At 60.3% G+C, this 15,051-nt stretch overlaps 1 protein-coding gene across 1 annotated transcript; it reads right to left on the reverse strand.

Annotated features, from left to right (window-relative positions):
- Nucleotides 1-7,327: 7,327 nt before the first annotated feature.
- Nucleotides 7,328-9,282, reverse strand: FGF4 (fibroblast growth factor 4). The gene is made up of 3 exons (XM_036428256.2): nucleotides 8,871-9,282; nucleotides 8,244-8,347; nucleotides 7,328-7,730 (listed from the first exon to the last, which is right to left on the reverse strand). The coding sequence occupies exons 1-3, from the start codon at nucleotides 9,211-9,213 to the stop codon at nucleotides 7,554-7,556; spliced, it is 624 nt and encodes a 207-aa protein (XP_036284149.1). The 5' UTR covers nucleotides 9,214-9,282; the 3' UTR covers nucleotides 7,328-7,553.
- Nucleotides 9,283-15,051: the final 5,769 nt, after the last annotated feature.

Genomic DNA, 15,051 nt, shown 5'->3' on the forward strand with positions numbered 1-15,051 from the left:
CCCCCAGAAGCTGGAGGAGGCAGAAGGACCCTTCCCTCGAGCCTTGGGTGCACCTCGATCTCAGGCTCTGCCTCCAGACCCGGGAGAGAAAACGGGTCTATCGCCTTAAGCCCCCGAGTGGGTCCTCACCCGTCACAGCCGCCCAGGACCTCACACACCACTGCGGGCCTCTCTCTGACGTCACCGCTGACGATGAGGCCCAGACACACGTGAGCCTCCTTATCCTCCCTGGACAGCCGCTCCCTGGGAAAAGGGGACTGAGGAGAGTCTAAGACTACAGGGACTCGGGGCTCACTGTGCTCCCTCCACCTGCTGGATGAGCTCTCACAGGCACCTCCCCTTAGACCCGAAATGGGGTGACCCCTGCGCCCCCCCTCATGGGACAGCAGGGTCCCTCCCAGTGACCCCAAAGCAAGGATCTCAGCGAAGTCCTCTGCTCTGGCGAGGGCAGCCGGGCTGGGCTCTGGGCCCCGTCACTCCGGCCGTCACTCCGGGCCGCACCAGGAAGGGCGATGGGGGCTGTTGGAGACATTAGCATATTGTGGCGACAAACGTGCCCCTAATCACATTAGCTCTGAAGTACAAATCAGGCCGGGCCGGAGCCGGTTTCAAAGAGCCAGGGGCCTGTGGGCTCCGGGGCTTTCCAGGGCACTGTTTGCCCCGTTCTGGAAACCCACAGCCTCCTGGGCTGGTGTCAAGTGGCTGGGAAGAGGCCAGGAGATGCCCTGGGAAGTGTGACTGGGTTTGGGGACACCACCCACAGAGAGCAAGACCGGCTTCTGTGGCCTGGAGCCTGCGGCGCCCGCACCTTGCCCCAGCCCCGGCCTCCGTGTAGACACCTGCACACGTCCCTCTCCCCATGGATGATGTCTGGAGAGGGCCTCCCCGCCACGTGTGGGCATTTGGCCATGGGCAAGTAGTCAGGACCGGGCCGGCATAGCTTCTCCTGCAGGCCTGCCTGGCCTTCCTGGTGACAGCCCCTGGCTCCCAGGAGCGGTAAGAAAGAGCAAGATCTTTGCATCGCATGGGCTACTGTCCCGTGGACCCCATGGTCACACGGCCACGCCCAGCGTCACGCAGCAGGGAGAACTGCAAAGTCATATCCGCATGGAGAAGCCGAGGAAGGTGGCGGACCTGGGACGGTGTCAGCCACCTCAGAGCTTTTACACGGCCCAAGTGGCAGGAGTGTAAACATTCGTCTCCATATTGTTTACTTGTTGTTCTGTCACATTATAACTGGGGGGGCTTATTAAGCTTCCCTTGTGGCCAGATGCACAGTCCCGCCCGCCTCCAGAATATTCCGTGGGACCACCGGCAGAAGGGGTTTCCCTGGTGGGTGGATGGGTTGCTCCGGTCCGCGTCCTTGATGTCTTTGCTGGTTTGGGGGTTTTATTTCAGTGTCTCCCAAAGTGTGGGCCACACTCGCCTGCTGGATTTGAAGGCGCTGTGACAGCCGAGCCTCAGTCACTCTGACTCACGTGGTGTCTCGGGAGTCCCTCCTCTTCTCTGTCCTCTGGTTGGAGGTGGGAGGGTCTCAGTGCTGGTGCAGCCGGAGCACCTCACTGGGACTCACCAGTTTGGGCATTTTAAAATTTTTAAATGCCTAAACTGTAATACATACACTATATATATATATATATATATATATATATATATATATATATATATATATATATATATATATATAATTTTAGGGACTCTTCCTTCCTCTCTGAAATCAATAAAAATATATTAAAATTAAAAAAAAAATTGGTGAAGATGGTAAATTTATGTTAAAAAAGGTTTGGCAGGGGGCGGGCATGGGGCAAGTAGCTGAGTGGGGCTGCTAATTCCAGGCCCTAAATCCAATGATTGCTGTGCCTAGAAGAAGAGGCACATTTGGACGGAGACCCGGAGGAGAAATCACATGACGACGGAGACAGAGACTGGAGGGAGGCAGCCACCAGCTCAGGAGCCTCCGGAGGGACACAGGGACTCCAGGCCACCCTCCATGTGGTGAGACCACAAGCGTGTTGTCTTAAGCCACCTGCTCTGTGGCCATTGTCAGGCAGCCCTGGGGCCCTGACATGCCTAGGCGAAGAGCCGGGGCTGAGGGACCGTCGCTCCAGGCTGGGAGGCAGTGTGTGCAAAGGCCCTGTGGTTGAGTAGACAGTGCCATTGGGCCTCCAGGGGTCGGAATGACGGGGGCAGCAGGGCCAAGCACTGGGCGTGGTGTGGGGGGATAGTGGGATGGTGCAGGTGAGGGCCAACAGGTGAAAGCTGCCTGCACATCCTGTGCTGCCCTCTGCCCCGGAAGCTGGGCTGGCCTGGCGGTTTGCACAACGGACGGCAGAAGCCATGTTCTGGAGCTTCCAGGCCAGGCCCTCCGGAGCCCTGGGGCTCTCGGAGCACTGTTCCTGGGGGCCCAGACGAGTCCACCAACAGCTGAGTCCTTCAGTGGCACGAAAGGCAGAAGAATCGCGGGCGGGTCCTGTCCAGATTCCTAAGCCCCAGCAGGGAGAGGTTTAATGGAACCGCTGTCTCAGCCTCCAGTTTGGGGGAGGTTGCTCCGTAGCGGGAGGTCATGAGAACAGCCCCCGGCCGTGCTTCGGACTGCGATCTCGACCCTCATGGCGACGGGGGGCTGTGGGAGGGAGGACTCAGCAAGGGCGTCCGAGGCCTGGTCTGTCGGGGTTGGCCGGTTCCCATCCTGTCGCCTCCCGTATGGCCCGTGTGGACACCCCTCCTGCTCCCCACTTAAAACAAGAGGAATTGATGCCCAAACCGGTTTGGCTCAGTGGATAGAGCGTTAGGTTCGATTCCGGTCAAGGTCACTGGGGACGTCCCCAGTGGGGAGTGTGCAGGAGGCAGCTGGTCGATGTTTCTCTCTCATCAATGTTTCTAGTTCTCTATCTCTCACCCTTCCTCTCTGTAAAAAAATCAATAAATATATATCTATTTTTAAAAAGACAGTCATTTAAAAAGAGAGAAATTGACTATTCAGATTATGAATCAAGAACAATGACAAGTTATTAACATTGAAGGAGGACCGAGTTCAGGAGCCCCCGACCCATCCTGCCTCAGAGCAGAGCAGGCCAAGGGGACTGGCGGGTGTCGGAGTCCCTGGGACTCAGCAAGGCGGCCAGTGCAGGGCCCTGGGCCCCAGCCCTCAGAGGTGCGGGCCACAGCCAGCGTGTGCTCTGCATGACAGTGGCTCCCAGCGGGGACAGCCGATCCTCCAGGCGGCACAATAGAAAAAGGATCTGGACTTTAAGACTATAATTAAGTCACTTAGGAGAATAACAATAACAATAGGCTCCCGTTCTGGTTTGCTATGGAGGATGCTTCACAGGCCCAGGAGGTGGGGAACCTGAGGGGTAGGAGGCACAAGGAAGTCGCGGGTTTGTACAAGGTCACAGCCAGGAGGCGGTGGGCCGGCCCTGAGCACGCCCTCACCAAGGAGAGCGGATGTGAGAAAACCAGAGCAGAGCAGTAGGTGCTTTAGGTGCTGCTGCTGCCACCATGCCACCCCTAGTGGCACAGCCCGAACCCCCACCACCTTCCTCCACCGTCTAGTGTCAGCCCAAAGGGCAATGCCCTCGCCTCGGAGATGGGCCCTGGGACCCGGCCTCTCTGACCTCACCTCCTCCTGGTTCCCTCCCAGGACGCCAGCCACCCTGGCCTCCTCTCAGCTCAGCACCTCCGCATTGACTGTTCCCTATGCTTTTCCCTGCACGGCCTCCTCCTTCAGCATCTTCAAGTCTTTGCTCAAAAGTCCCCTTCCCAGTGAGGCCCGGGTGGGCATCTGATGCCTCCCCTTCCTGCTTCTGTTTTCTCAGGCAGCCGGCACCGTCCACCCTGCATGTCACCCCCTCCTTACAACCAGGGCCTGGTGTGGATGGGACTTTTTCCCTCAGTGGGGAATCCCCAGCTCTGGCAATAGACAGATACGTGTTAGGGGAAGGGGTGAATTTTTAGTCCCACTTTAGACCTGTCTGCGCTGGAGGTCGGTTTTCATGCCAAAGCCTGATGAGGCCTCCTGTGCCTCTGGTCAAGAGGAAGCTGGACAGGGACCTTTGGGGGCCGCAGGATGCGGCAGGAGGGGAGGCACAGCTGGAGGTCTTCAGGGTTTCACCCCCCCATCCCCCCACCTCCCACCGCCCACCCGCCCCATGAATATGACTGGCTGCCCACACTAGATCAAGGTGTTGGTAGGCTGGGTGCTTCTGAGGCAGGAGCCTCTGGCCCAGGCCTCTTCTGGCTCCCCATGGTGACCTTCAGGGATCCTTGGCTTGTAGACCCACCATGCCATCCTCCTTCCCAGGGCTCCTGTTTCCAGAACCTTCCTTTAGGAGCATAGCCGCATAGATCCCACCCTGGTGATCCCCTTTCCCCTTGGTTACCTCTATAAAGGCCCTGTATTTTAGGTGCTGGGGTTTGGAACACCAACATCTTTTTTGGGGGCCCAAGATTGAGCCCATAGCACTGCCCATGTGTTTGCCATCCCTAGATGGTGGCCATCAGAGAAGGGAAGGGCAAGGTGAGGTCTTGGAGAGAAAAACAGGTGCAACAGAGGACCCTGCATGGCTTCTCGGGGTCTTTTTGGCAAGTGATTGGCCTGATCTTGTGGAGGGGGAGACCCAGACTAGTAGGCCCATTAGGTCAATGCTTTCACTGCAACCCACACTCACAAACACACGCCACATCGCATCGATACAGTCTCAGAGCGCGGGAACTGTCCACGGGGCTAGCAGCCACCCACCTTTCGGACCTCACGGACCACCCGTGGTCCACAAACCACCTCTTCCTCACTGGCTTCTCCTGCAGGATTTTACTGTTTCCCTTTGATGGGAGGCTAGTTGGTGTTCATAACGATTTCTAGATTCACCGGCGGGGAATACCCACAAGTTTCAAGTCAGTCTTCCGATGGCCAGCCATGGGGGGGTTCACCCCCACTCCCAGGCACGTGCCAAGGCCAGGGTTGTTGAGCTAGTGGGAATGGCGTGTGGGAAAGGCGTGAATTAGCCCATCATGAGAATAAACTGCAACATTCAGACTCATTGGAAACTTGGTGACACTAATACCCGCCCCCCCCCCCCCCGCCCCCCGCCCCCCCCCCCCCGCCTTACCCCAGGCTCCCGTCTTTAAGACCACATTTGTGTGGACACAGCTGGCTAAAATTCATCTCCCCCGACCCCAGCCCCAGCCCCAGCCCCACCCCCAGCCACGTGGGGCTCAAGGCCTCAAATAGACATTGGGAGTCAGGGGGAGGGAGCCACGTCTTGGCATTTCAAGGCAGGTTTTAATGGTTTTCAATACCTTCCCCAATTATTTACACATCCAGCCCGGTGGGGCTCTCTTTCACATGACAAAGGTTCTCCGTTTATTCGGCATCTCGGTGTGCACAGCACATACATGACAAGACGGTCGGCACCTGTATAAAACTACAGTCTGGAAACAGCGGTTCCTGCAGGACCCTCAGCCCCCATCACACAACAGAAACGCTTGACACATGTGCCCATCCCATCCCCACACGCGCCACGCGTGATTCGATGAACGTATACCAGAGGTCAAGGGTGACCGGTTCTGCACTTCAGCCATCTTCACGCCTAACACTGGATCGGGCTCCGGGACAAGACGTCCTGCAATAATTTAAGGCACCTACGGCCCACGTGGCTTGTTGCTAGGCGACCACATTAAATACAGAATGACCACAAATTCCACGCCGCCCCGTCCTGCAGTCCACAGGCGATCTGGGAGCATCACCTCTCCTCTGACACTCCCGGAGTCCAGGGCGTGGTTTAAAAATTAAAAACAACAACAAACGAAACGTGTTTATTCCAGTGCATGAATAGCAGGTTTAGGATGTGTGGTCCTCGTTTACCAATGGCTTCTTTCTTCTGGGACTCCTTGGGTTTAAGAATAGTATTTTAAAGAGACGATTTGCATTCGAACAAAGAGTTTTAGGGAGGAATGTGAAAGACAAAAAAACCAATCCGAGGGCCCAGCCCCGCCGCCTGTAGACTCCCATAAAGTTAATTTGGGAGGCAGTGCAGGCGAGAGTATTCAAGTCTGGGAGACAGCCCTGGAGTCTCTGGTAGCAGGCGTTTTGCATAAACCCTAAAAAGTCATTCATTAAAATTAAATGTTTGCCATCACCTCGGGGACTTTTTTTAACCATCCCCGACCCTGCCTCCTCCTCCGTTCTTTGCTTCCACGACAGGGGTGACATTTGTAAAATATATAAAGAAAAATATAAGGTTACTTGGTGACCATATAGTGCACTGTAACAGCTGTCTGCAAATATTTTCACCATGATTATCCTTACTAAAAGTAAATCACGGGGTAAAGATAGCTCAAACGTGACAAGGTTCGACTGGGTCGCACCGACGCTCTCCTTTTTGGCTACATATGGAAGGGAAGAGAAGCCACTCGGGGTGGCGTGCGCTCCCCGCAGGTTCCCGCCAGGTGAGTGGTGTGAAGGCTGTCGAGGTAGATGGTAAAGCCACTCACCCGGGGAATGCAGCTTGAGAGAAGCAGCGCCTCCTGCATGCAGGCCCTGCATTCAGTGTTTCGTACAATTGCGGGGGATTCCATCGAAACCTAATAGCCCGAAGCTTCCCGAGCACTGGGAAGCGTGCTTTTAAATGCGCACCCAGGCAACTCCCCACCAGAAGTCTCTGCTGTCAGAAGCTGTATTTCATCACCCAGGTCTTGTCCACTTCCAGCCTCGCAGTGGGAGAGTCATGATGCCTTTTGGAAATCCAGCTGACTTACAAAATAGCTGTTTTTTTTTTTTTTTTCTTTCGCTTTCCCCCCCTCCCCCCAGTGGCCACAGAGCCGTGGCCGCCGTGGCTGTGGCTGATCCAAAAAAGGAAAACTGGAGTTCATACCGTGGTCTAAAGGTCTCTCCCATCTGGTAGATGGAGGAAGATTGACTACAGCAAAGTTCAAAGGTCAGTCTCAGCAGATCTAAAAACGGAGCTGCAGCGGTGGGCTCCACAGCGTACTCTCTGTCCCCGAAGTAAACCGATCCGCCCCAATTAATAGCAACAGGGCACAAAGGGAGCGGGGCGCGGAGGGTGCTGGGGGAGGAAGCCCGCCGGGAGCCGCCGGCGCTGGTCTCCGGAGCCCCCGGCCCCCGGAGGGCCTCGCTGGGCGGACGCAGGGCCGCCGGAGGGTGCAAAGCAAGCGGATGTCCCGGTCCGACATCACTGGCTTTCACGATACAAAATAGCAGCACGCGTGTGACAAAGTTTCTGAAGTTAAATACGTCCAATGGAGGGGTCTCTCCACTGTTTTACCAGAAAAGTCAGGGTATTTTTTTTTTCTCTCTCTCTTTTTGTCCTTTGTCCTTTGTTCCCTCCCCCGCCCCCCAGAAAAAAATACAAAACACACCCACAGAACCATAAATAATCTGGTGGCCGTATATACATATTTAAATAATTAATTTAAATATCGTACACCTACTCTCGCGTTCCATGTGTCCGTCGGAAGAAAGTGCACCGAGGTGGCGGCCCCGGGCGCTCCCCTCGCCGGGGGCTCCCCGAGGCGGAGGCAGGGCTCCCCCGGGGTCACAGCCTGGGGAGGAAGTGGGTGACCTTCATGGTGGGGGACACCCGGTTCCCCTTCTTGGTCTTCCCGTTCTTGCTCAGGGCGATGAACATGCCTGGGTACCGGTGGCACTCGTAGGCGTTGTAGTTGTTGGGGAGGAGTATCTCCTTGAACTTGCACTCCTCCGTGAAGAAAGGCTGGAAGGAAGGAGGAACCCTGTGAGGTCAGAGGGACCCTGGGGCCAGGGGTCAGGGGTCAGGGGCTCCTCTCAGTGGCAAGTCCCACTAGGGTGACAGGTCTCTCTCTCCTGGGAAGTCAGGGGCCAACACCCTCCCGGGTGAGGGACACGGCCAGTCGCAGCAGCTGGTGTCCCGGCCACCTGCCCAGCACCTGGCAGCCTGAGGGTTCATCTCTGCTGCGTCCACCTTCAAGGCTCCAGTCCGGCCCTTGGGACACAGCCCATGGGCTCAGAGAGGTACCCTTTGGTGGACTGGGAGGCTCCCGCTCAGGGATGGCACAAACCTCAGCATTACTGTCTTGAGGCTGCGCTCCTTGGCGGGCCCTGGTCGTGGGCGGGCGCTGTGTCCCAGGGCTCTGGGGGGTGAGGGGCCGCCTGTCCTGGGACCCCACCCCGCATTTCCGTCGGCGACCTGGAGGGTCAGGATCCTGCCTGGGTTCCCCAGCCGGTCGCGGGGCCCCGCGGTACTCACCGAGCCGTACAGCTTGCCCTTGTTGCTCATGGCCACGAAGAAGCGGCTGGCCACGCCGAAGATGCTCACCACCCCCCGCTCCACCGGCGAGAGCTCCAGCAGGCCTGGGGGGAGGGCGCGGGTCATTGTGGGGGGAAGGGGACCCTGTGCCTGCACCGCTCTGAGACCCCCATTTCTGCGGATGGGTGTCCAGGGCCCAGGCTCCCCAAAGGGCCCCAGAGCCCGGCGTGCGCGGGTTTGGACTCGCTTCCCTCTGCCCCGTGCCCCGCGGCGGCAGCGCCCCGTCCCGAGCGCGGATCCCCGGCGGCGGCGCCGCGCGCCCCGTGCCCACCCACGTGCCCACGGGCGAAGGCGCTGGAATGCCGCGCCGGGAGCCCAGGCGGCCGAGGGCGGGAAGGCGGGGCCCGGCCGCCGGGTGCGCAAAGGTCCCAGGAGCCAAGATGGTTTGCGCCCCCTCCACCCCACGCTGCAGGACCCAGAACCTCAGTCTCCCCCGTCCCCTCCTCCCCTTCCCTTCCCCGGGTGCCCAGAGCCCCAGGCAGGTGTCCGCCGGGGGCCCCGCGCGGCTGGACGCGTGGGAAGCGGTGGCCGCTGCTCCCGCCCTCCCCGCCCGGCCGCCCCACTCACTGTCGCCCGTGTCGGCGTGCACGCCGCCGATGCGGCCGTCGCGGAGCACCTGGAGGTGGAAGCCGATGCCCACGTTGCAGTAGAGCCTCCGCAGCCGCTTGATGCCCAGCAGGTAGTCGCCGGCGCCGCTCTGGACGGCGGCCTCCTTGGGCTGCGAGGCCGCGGGCAGGCGCGCCAGCGAGCGCGCCACCAGGCTCTCCCAGCGGCGCCCCAGCTCGGCCTCCAGGGTGCCGTTGGGTGCGCCGGGCGCGGCGGCGGCGCCCCCTCGGCCGGCCCAGGGCGCCAGCGCGGCCAGCAGGACCGCCGGGAGCAGCGCCGCCGTGGCCGCCCGGGGCCCCGGCATCCCCGCCCTCGGGCCGCGCGTCCGTCCGGCGGTCCGTGCGCGCGGGCCGCGGGGGACCGAACCGCGCCGGTGGCGGCGGCGGCGGCGGCCGGCGGGAGCTCCTGACCGCAGGCCCGGGAAGGGCGGGCGCGGCCGGAGGAGGAGCGGGAGGCAGGCGCGCGGCGAGGCCCCCGGGCGCGGGCGCGCTATCCGGGCTGCATGGAGGGGAGGGCAGCGCGGAGGGGCCGGGGCCGTGCGGAGCGGTGCGCGCCGGGCTGCGCGCTGGGCCGGCCCCGGGCTGAGCCGCTATATATAGCCCGGCGCCCCCTCCTGCTCCCGCGGGGGGCCGTCCGCGTCCGCCCGGGCGCCCGGGGCGCTGTGGTGCTCCCGGCTGGTCGCAGGCCGCCTGCCAATCAGGAGTGGGGGGAGGGGAGGCGCTCAGCGACGAGCGGCGGCTGCGAGTGCCACCTGGAGGGTCCCCCACCCCCGGAGGGTCCCCCACCCCTGGCCTCGCCCGGCCCACACGAGCCTGTGTGTCCCGCCCCTCCAGGCTCCTCCACTCCGGCCGCCAGTCCCTTTGGCCTCGTTCCCTGCCCCTGCCTGGGCTCCCCTCTCTGTGTGTCCCCTCTTCTCACTGCCGGAGCAGCCCCGGGGCCGCCCTATGTCGGCGCCCCCAGCTCCCAGCAAGCAGCCACTCCCTGCGCCCTGCCTCTCGGGGGCTCCCGGGAGCCTGATTCCTTTAGGACCCTGCAGACCACCTGAGGACGGCGGCTGGGACGGGCAGTCAGTGACAGGAGGGCAGGCGTGGGAGGGGAGAGCTGGGGGCTGGGACTGGAGGCAAGGCCCTGGCTTTGGCCCCTGCGCTGGGCCCCTGTGCTGAAGGTGATTCGGGAATAGGTTTTTGTCCGCCAGGTAGAGGCATCGCCTGAACTGGAGCGGGGGGGCGGGGGGGGGGGGGAGGGAGTCCTTGTGCGGGTATTGCTAGGGGTGTACCCACCCACACCCCTACACCCCTACACACACTCAGCTCTCTGCAGGCACAGGTGCCAGGCACAAGGCCTCGGGGGACAGTCACTGCCTTCCTAGCCTTCGATTCCACCGCAGGAAGAATCAAGTGCCCAGAGAGACCCAGGCCTGGGCCCAGATGGCTCCCCTCCCCCACCTGCTGTCCCCGCTCCCACTGTGCCCATAATGGCCTGATGGGGGCAGGACTGGCCAGAGGCCCAGCGAGCTGCTGGCTCACCTAGGTGTGAAAATCCCTGTTCTCTGGTCCCTGAGGAGCCTTGCTGGCCCTCCCAGCCACAGTGCCAGGGGGCCTGGAGCACACATCACGTTCTGCTGCCATCAGTGCCTGTGACTAGAGACACCCCAAGCCCTTTCAGCCTCCCCACCTCCACCCATTCCTGCCCTTGAACTTTACCTCTGAATCCTGGAGGGGACCAGGGCGGTGTGAGATCTCTGTCCTAAGGCCCAGAGAGAGGGGAACTTGGGGGTCAGAGGCCTTGGCAGGACCACGTGGTCTCTGGACTACTCCACGGGGCTCTGCTCACCCTGGGTCTGCAGCCACTGGAGCAAGGCCCTGCCCAGGCCAGGGCCTTCCTGGGCTGTCATTCACGGCTGCTGCTGGGACCCTGGGCACCCCAGTTGGGTCTGTGTGTGGGGACCAGGAACACAATTCTGGCCAAGGTCAAACAGCAGACCTAGACCCTGCCCCAGCCCTGCCGTCTCTCTGTGGGGCCCTAGCAAATCCTCTCCATCTCTGGGCCCCTGACTCCCCGTTTGCTAAACGGCATGAAAGATGGGTTCCCTCACCTCCCTCCTGGTCCAGGCGGCCCCTCCGATGTCTTCTCCAGCCCCTGGCAGAACCCCACAGGGACCTCCTTCCCTGCCTCTCCTATTTGCTGATAAGTTCATTGAAGGACCCTGGTGCTGGCTTCTCTCCCAGAACTTCCCCCCCCCCCCCCACACACACACACAGTAGGTGCTCTCAGTGCCTGTCCTTGAAAGGGCTGGCAGCCAGAGGGATGTTAGGAGCTGGGGATGATGGGGTGCCCCGGCCTGAACCTGTCCTGACCTCTGTAGGCCGCATCTCCTCAACTGTCCAGTGGAGCCCACAAAAGCACAGTGAGGGTCAAGGCAGCCATGGACGGTGAGGGATGCCAGGGGGAGCACCTGGAGCTGCTGAACGCCCCCCTCCCCTTCCCCCAACCTCGCCATTGTGTACCAGCCACATACCTTTCCTCCCTCCGACCTTCTCGCTGGAAAATGCCCCCTTAGAGCTCTCCCCAGGCAGATAACAGACCTGACTTCCTGTGTCCCCCCACCCCCCACACACCAAGGCAGGTGTCTCCCCCCCCACCCACCCCCCACCCCGTCCCTCTGGTCATAGCTTCCTCACAGACCTCAAGGACCCGTCTTCATGCATTTGCTGCCCTCCAGCCATTAGCCGGTCACCTCCACGGAGCCCACTCAGTTCTCTCCCTCCCAGCTGTGTCCCCTGGGCCTTCAGCAGTGCCTGGCACACAGAAGGCGCTGGGTGGGTGTTGGAGAGTGAATGCTGCCTGGCAGGGGGCAGCTCAGAGCTCCTCACAGGCAGACCCTCCAGTTCAGGGAGCAGTGCCAAGCTCTCACTGTGCCTGGGCAGGGGTCAGGCGCCCGCAGAGGCTGCAGGATGCAGCGGCCAGCTCCCTACCAACTCGTTCGTTGGGCTAAGGTGACTCGTTTTTGCAGATCCAGCTCCCCTGAGGATTTCTCACCGGCCCTGCTGCGCCCTGGGGAGCTTGGTTTACCAAGAACTGGGGTGCAAGAAGCCTGTGGGTCTAGTTCCAAGCCTCAGGCTCTGCCCTTGCCAGCTGCAGGACTGATCACACTGAGTTTCTCCATCTATAAAATGGGCAGAACAGCAACTACTTTTCGGGACTGATGGAGAGACCCGAACACCACTGCTGGTCGTAGGAAAGGCTGACCGGGGCATTCCTGACCAGCCAGTGAACAGCAGATGCTGGGCATTTGTGAAATGAGCAAGCCCAGGTTTCTGTCGGGAAGCTTCTGAGACAGAACAAAGGCCCAGACGGAAGCTGGCCAGTGGGGGCCGACACACTCTGAACTGTGACCTTTCTTAACCTACAAAGAAAATCTACCCACCGGTAGATTTCTTTGTAGATGGAGGCGTGAGGGGGCTTCTCAGCACCAGCAGCCCGGCTGCTAAGAACTGACTGGGCCCAGAGGTAACAGCACTAACGGCAGAGTGCTGCCGCCTAGGAATTCCATTGTAACCCCCTCTGGCGGGCGGCGTGACCCGCAGAGCCTGGGGCAGGTTCCCGCGCGGGGACTTTGCAAAGGCCTGAACTGTCTTCTGGGCTTCACTTCCTTTTCTTGGCGGAGGCCAGCAGATCCTCACAATAGCGTCTTCCTGCAAAGTCCAGGGCGGGGAGACCATGGGTGTAGAGCGGGGTGGGAATCTTTGTCTGCCCAGGGCCATTTGGATATTTATAACATCATTCAAGGGCCATACAAAATCATCAGCTTAAAAATTCGCCCACTATATTTGGTCATTTAATTACCTCACCCTAATGCCTCTGCGGGCCAGGCCGATCTCGGGCCTTATCCGGCCTGAGGGCGGGGTGTCCCCCACCCCTGGTCTGGACCATCTCCACCAAAGCACCCTAATAAATCTTTTTATTTCCCCTTTACGTACTTTTTCCTTTAGAACACCCAAAGAAAGAGGCGATGGAGCCACTTTTCTGCAGCTTTTTATTTATTTATTTATTTTTTTGGTGGTAAACGTCACATCCGATGGTTGAATCATGTAGCCACCTCTAAGGGCGCAGCTCAGCGGCATGAAGCACATTCGCGTTTCATGCCGAAGGGGGCATTTTCCAGCGAGAAGGTCGGAGGGAGGAAAGGTGTGTGGCTGGTACACAATGGCGAGGTTGGGGGAAGGGGAGGGGGGCGTTCAGCAGCTCCAGGTGCTCCCCCTGGCATCCCTCACCGTCCATGGCTGCCTTGAACTGGGGACGGTCCTGCCCCCTGCCAGGCAGCATTCACTCTCCAACACCCACCCAGCGTTGCTGTGCAGCTGTCCCCGCCATCCCCTCTAGAACTTTCCATCTTCCCACACTGAAGCTCTGTCCCCATTAGACACGAATCCCCTCCCCGGCCCCAGCTCCTGGCACCTACCATCCTACTTCCCGTCTCTATGGATCTGACTCCTCTAGGGGCTCCGGAGGGGGACCCCAGGTCCGCAAGGCCCATCCCTGCGGCAGGGGTCAGGACCCCCTCCTCTCGGAGGCTGAGGGGACCCCACAGAGTGTGCGGGGCGGGGTAACCGTGGGGTTCCAGTTGTGAGCACTTGAAGCACAGAGTTTACTCTTGTGGTGTCACTTTTTGATTATTGTGTTATTTTCCTTTCGGACGACTGGAAACCTACTGGTGTCCCACCCTGTATATTTCACACGCGGCTCCTCCATTCGTCACGGATGGACACGGGGTTGCTCCCGCCTCTTAGCTACTGTGAGGAGCACTGCCACGGACGTGGGTGGACATGTGACTCCTTAAGTGGGATTGCTGGGTCATATGGTAAATTCTGTCTCAAGTTTTAAGGAACTGCCAAATATTTTCTGCAGATTTTTTTAAAGTCACCTAGACTGTGGGGCATCGAGGAGATGGGGCAGCAGGTCTTGGCTCGCAGAGGTGCCCTGGGGAGACAGAAGCTGCCCAGAGGTGGCTCTGGGCCCGCTGGATGGTCCTCCCTCTTGTTACTTCTCTGGCTTCTCTCTCACCCAGAAGCTGACCCAGCCAGGTCTGAGTGACAGGCGAGGGACAGAGTTTACACCTGCACGGCCATACAGCAGTTCACGTGCAGCTCTCTACACCCAGCGAGCCCGGGGGCATGGCTGAAACCGTGCCTCAGTTTCCTCATCTGTAAACGGAGGACTCAGCTCTCACCTGGGAGGGCACCTGGGAGAATGAATGAGCTGATCGGCGTTCACTCTGCCAGGACAGGACACAGCCGTTCAGGGCCGGTGCTGCAGGCACAGGCTCAGCCTGTATCTCTCCCCGTGCAGAGAATTAGAAGAATTAGAGGTGTCGAGTGTGGGTGTGTGACCCAGGACGGGGAACCCCTGGGGACTGCAGCACCTCTCGGACAAAAGCCAGGCTGGGCGGTTATGGAGCGGCGGGGAGCCAGGCAGGATGCGGCCCGGGGCTCCTTCCCGGTGCTGGAAGGCGGGGCCCGGCTTACCATCACCGTTTTACAGAAGAATTAACCAGAGCTCAAGGTCACGGAGCCAGAACTCAAGCCCCGCCCAGCTCTGGAAGCCACGCCCGGGCTCCCAGCCACTCGGCTCCCTGCCTCAGTTTCCTTTTCTGACACACAGAGTTCGCGGCCCCAGCCCTGTTTGCCACCCGGGGACCTCAGGGGTCTGAACGGAAACGTGCAGGCGTCTGAACAAAACGGCAGGGGCCTTCGTTCTCGGCGAAGGTGCGTTCCACAGCCAGGACCTGGCTTCTCAGGCCGGAACCCGCAGCCCTGGCCGCAGCTCCTCCCTGGGCTGGCCTGTGACTGCGGGGCTGGGGCTTCTCGGCCTCCCCCTGCCCCAATCGCCGGGGTTCAGCGCCCTCCTTGGGAGAGGTGCTGCCTGGGACCCAGACGGGGGAGGAAACCCCGGGGGAGGGTCTGCACTCACTGAGGCTGGGGGAGGCTCAGGTGGTCTCTGGGGCTGACCCGCCCCCACCTTGTTCACACAGGAGCCAGGTGTCCTCTGCTCCTGCGCGGTCAGACCTCCGTGTGGTCACCAGCCCGGGATGCTTCCGGCTGGTTAGGAATCACAGGAGTGTACCCCTGAAGGAGTAGATAAA

Source organism: Pipistrellus kuhlii, unplaced genomic scaffold (assembly GCF_014108245.1).
Source record: "Pipistrellus kuhlii isolate mPipKuh1 unplaced genomic scaffold, mPipKuh1.p scaffold_m20_p_9, whole genome shotgun sequence".
NCBI classification, from domain to species: Eukaryota; Metazoa; Chordata; class Mammalia; order Chiroptera; family Vespertilionidae; genus Pipistrellus; species Pipistrellus kuhlii.

Bases quoted from the DNA above. Each gene is read 5' to 3' on its own strand.
- FGF4 (XM_036428256.2), bottom strand. From the start codon at position 9,213: ATGCCGGGGCCCCGGGCGGCCACGGCGGCGCTGCTCCCGGCGGTCCTG. The intron at 8,348-8,870 runs GTGAGTGGGGCG...CCCTCCCCCCAG, and splicing joins GCACGCCGACACGGGCGACA to GCCTGCTGGAGCTCTCGCCG. The intron at 7,731-8,243 runs GTGAGTACCGCG...CCTTCCTTCCAG, and splicing joins AGGGCAAGCTGTACGGCTCG to CCTTTCTTCACGGAGGAGTG.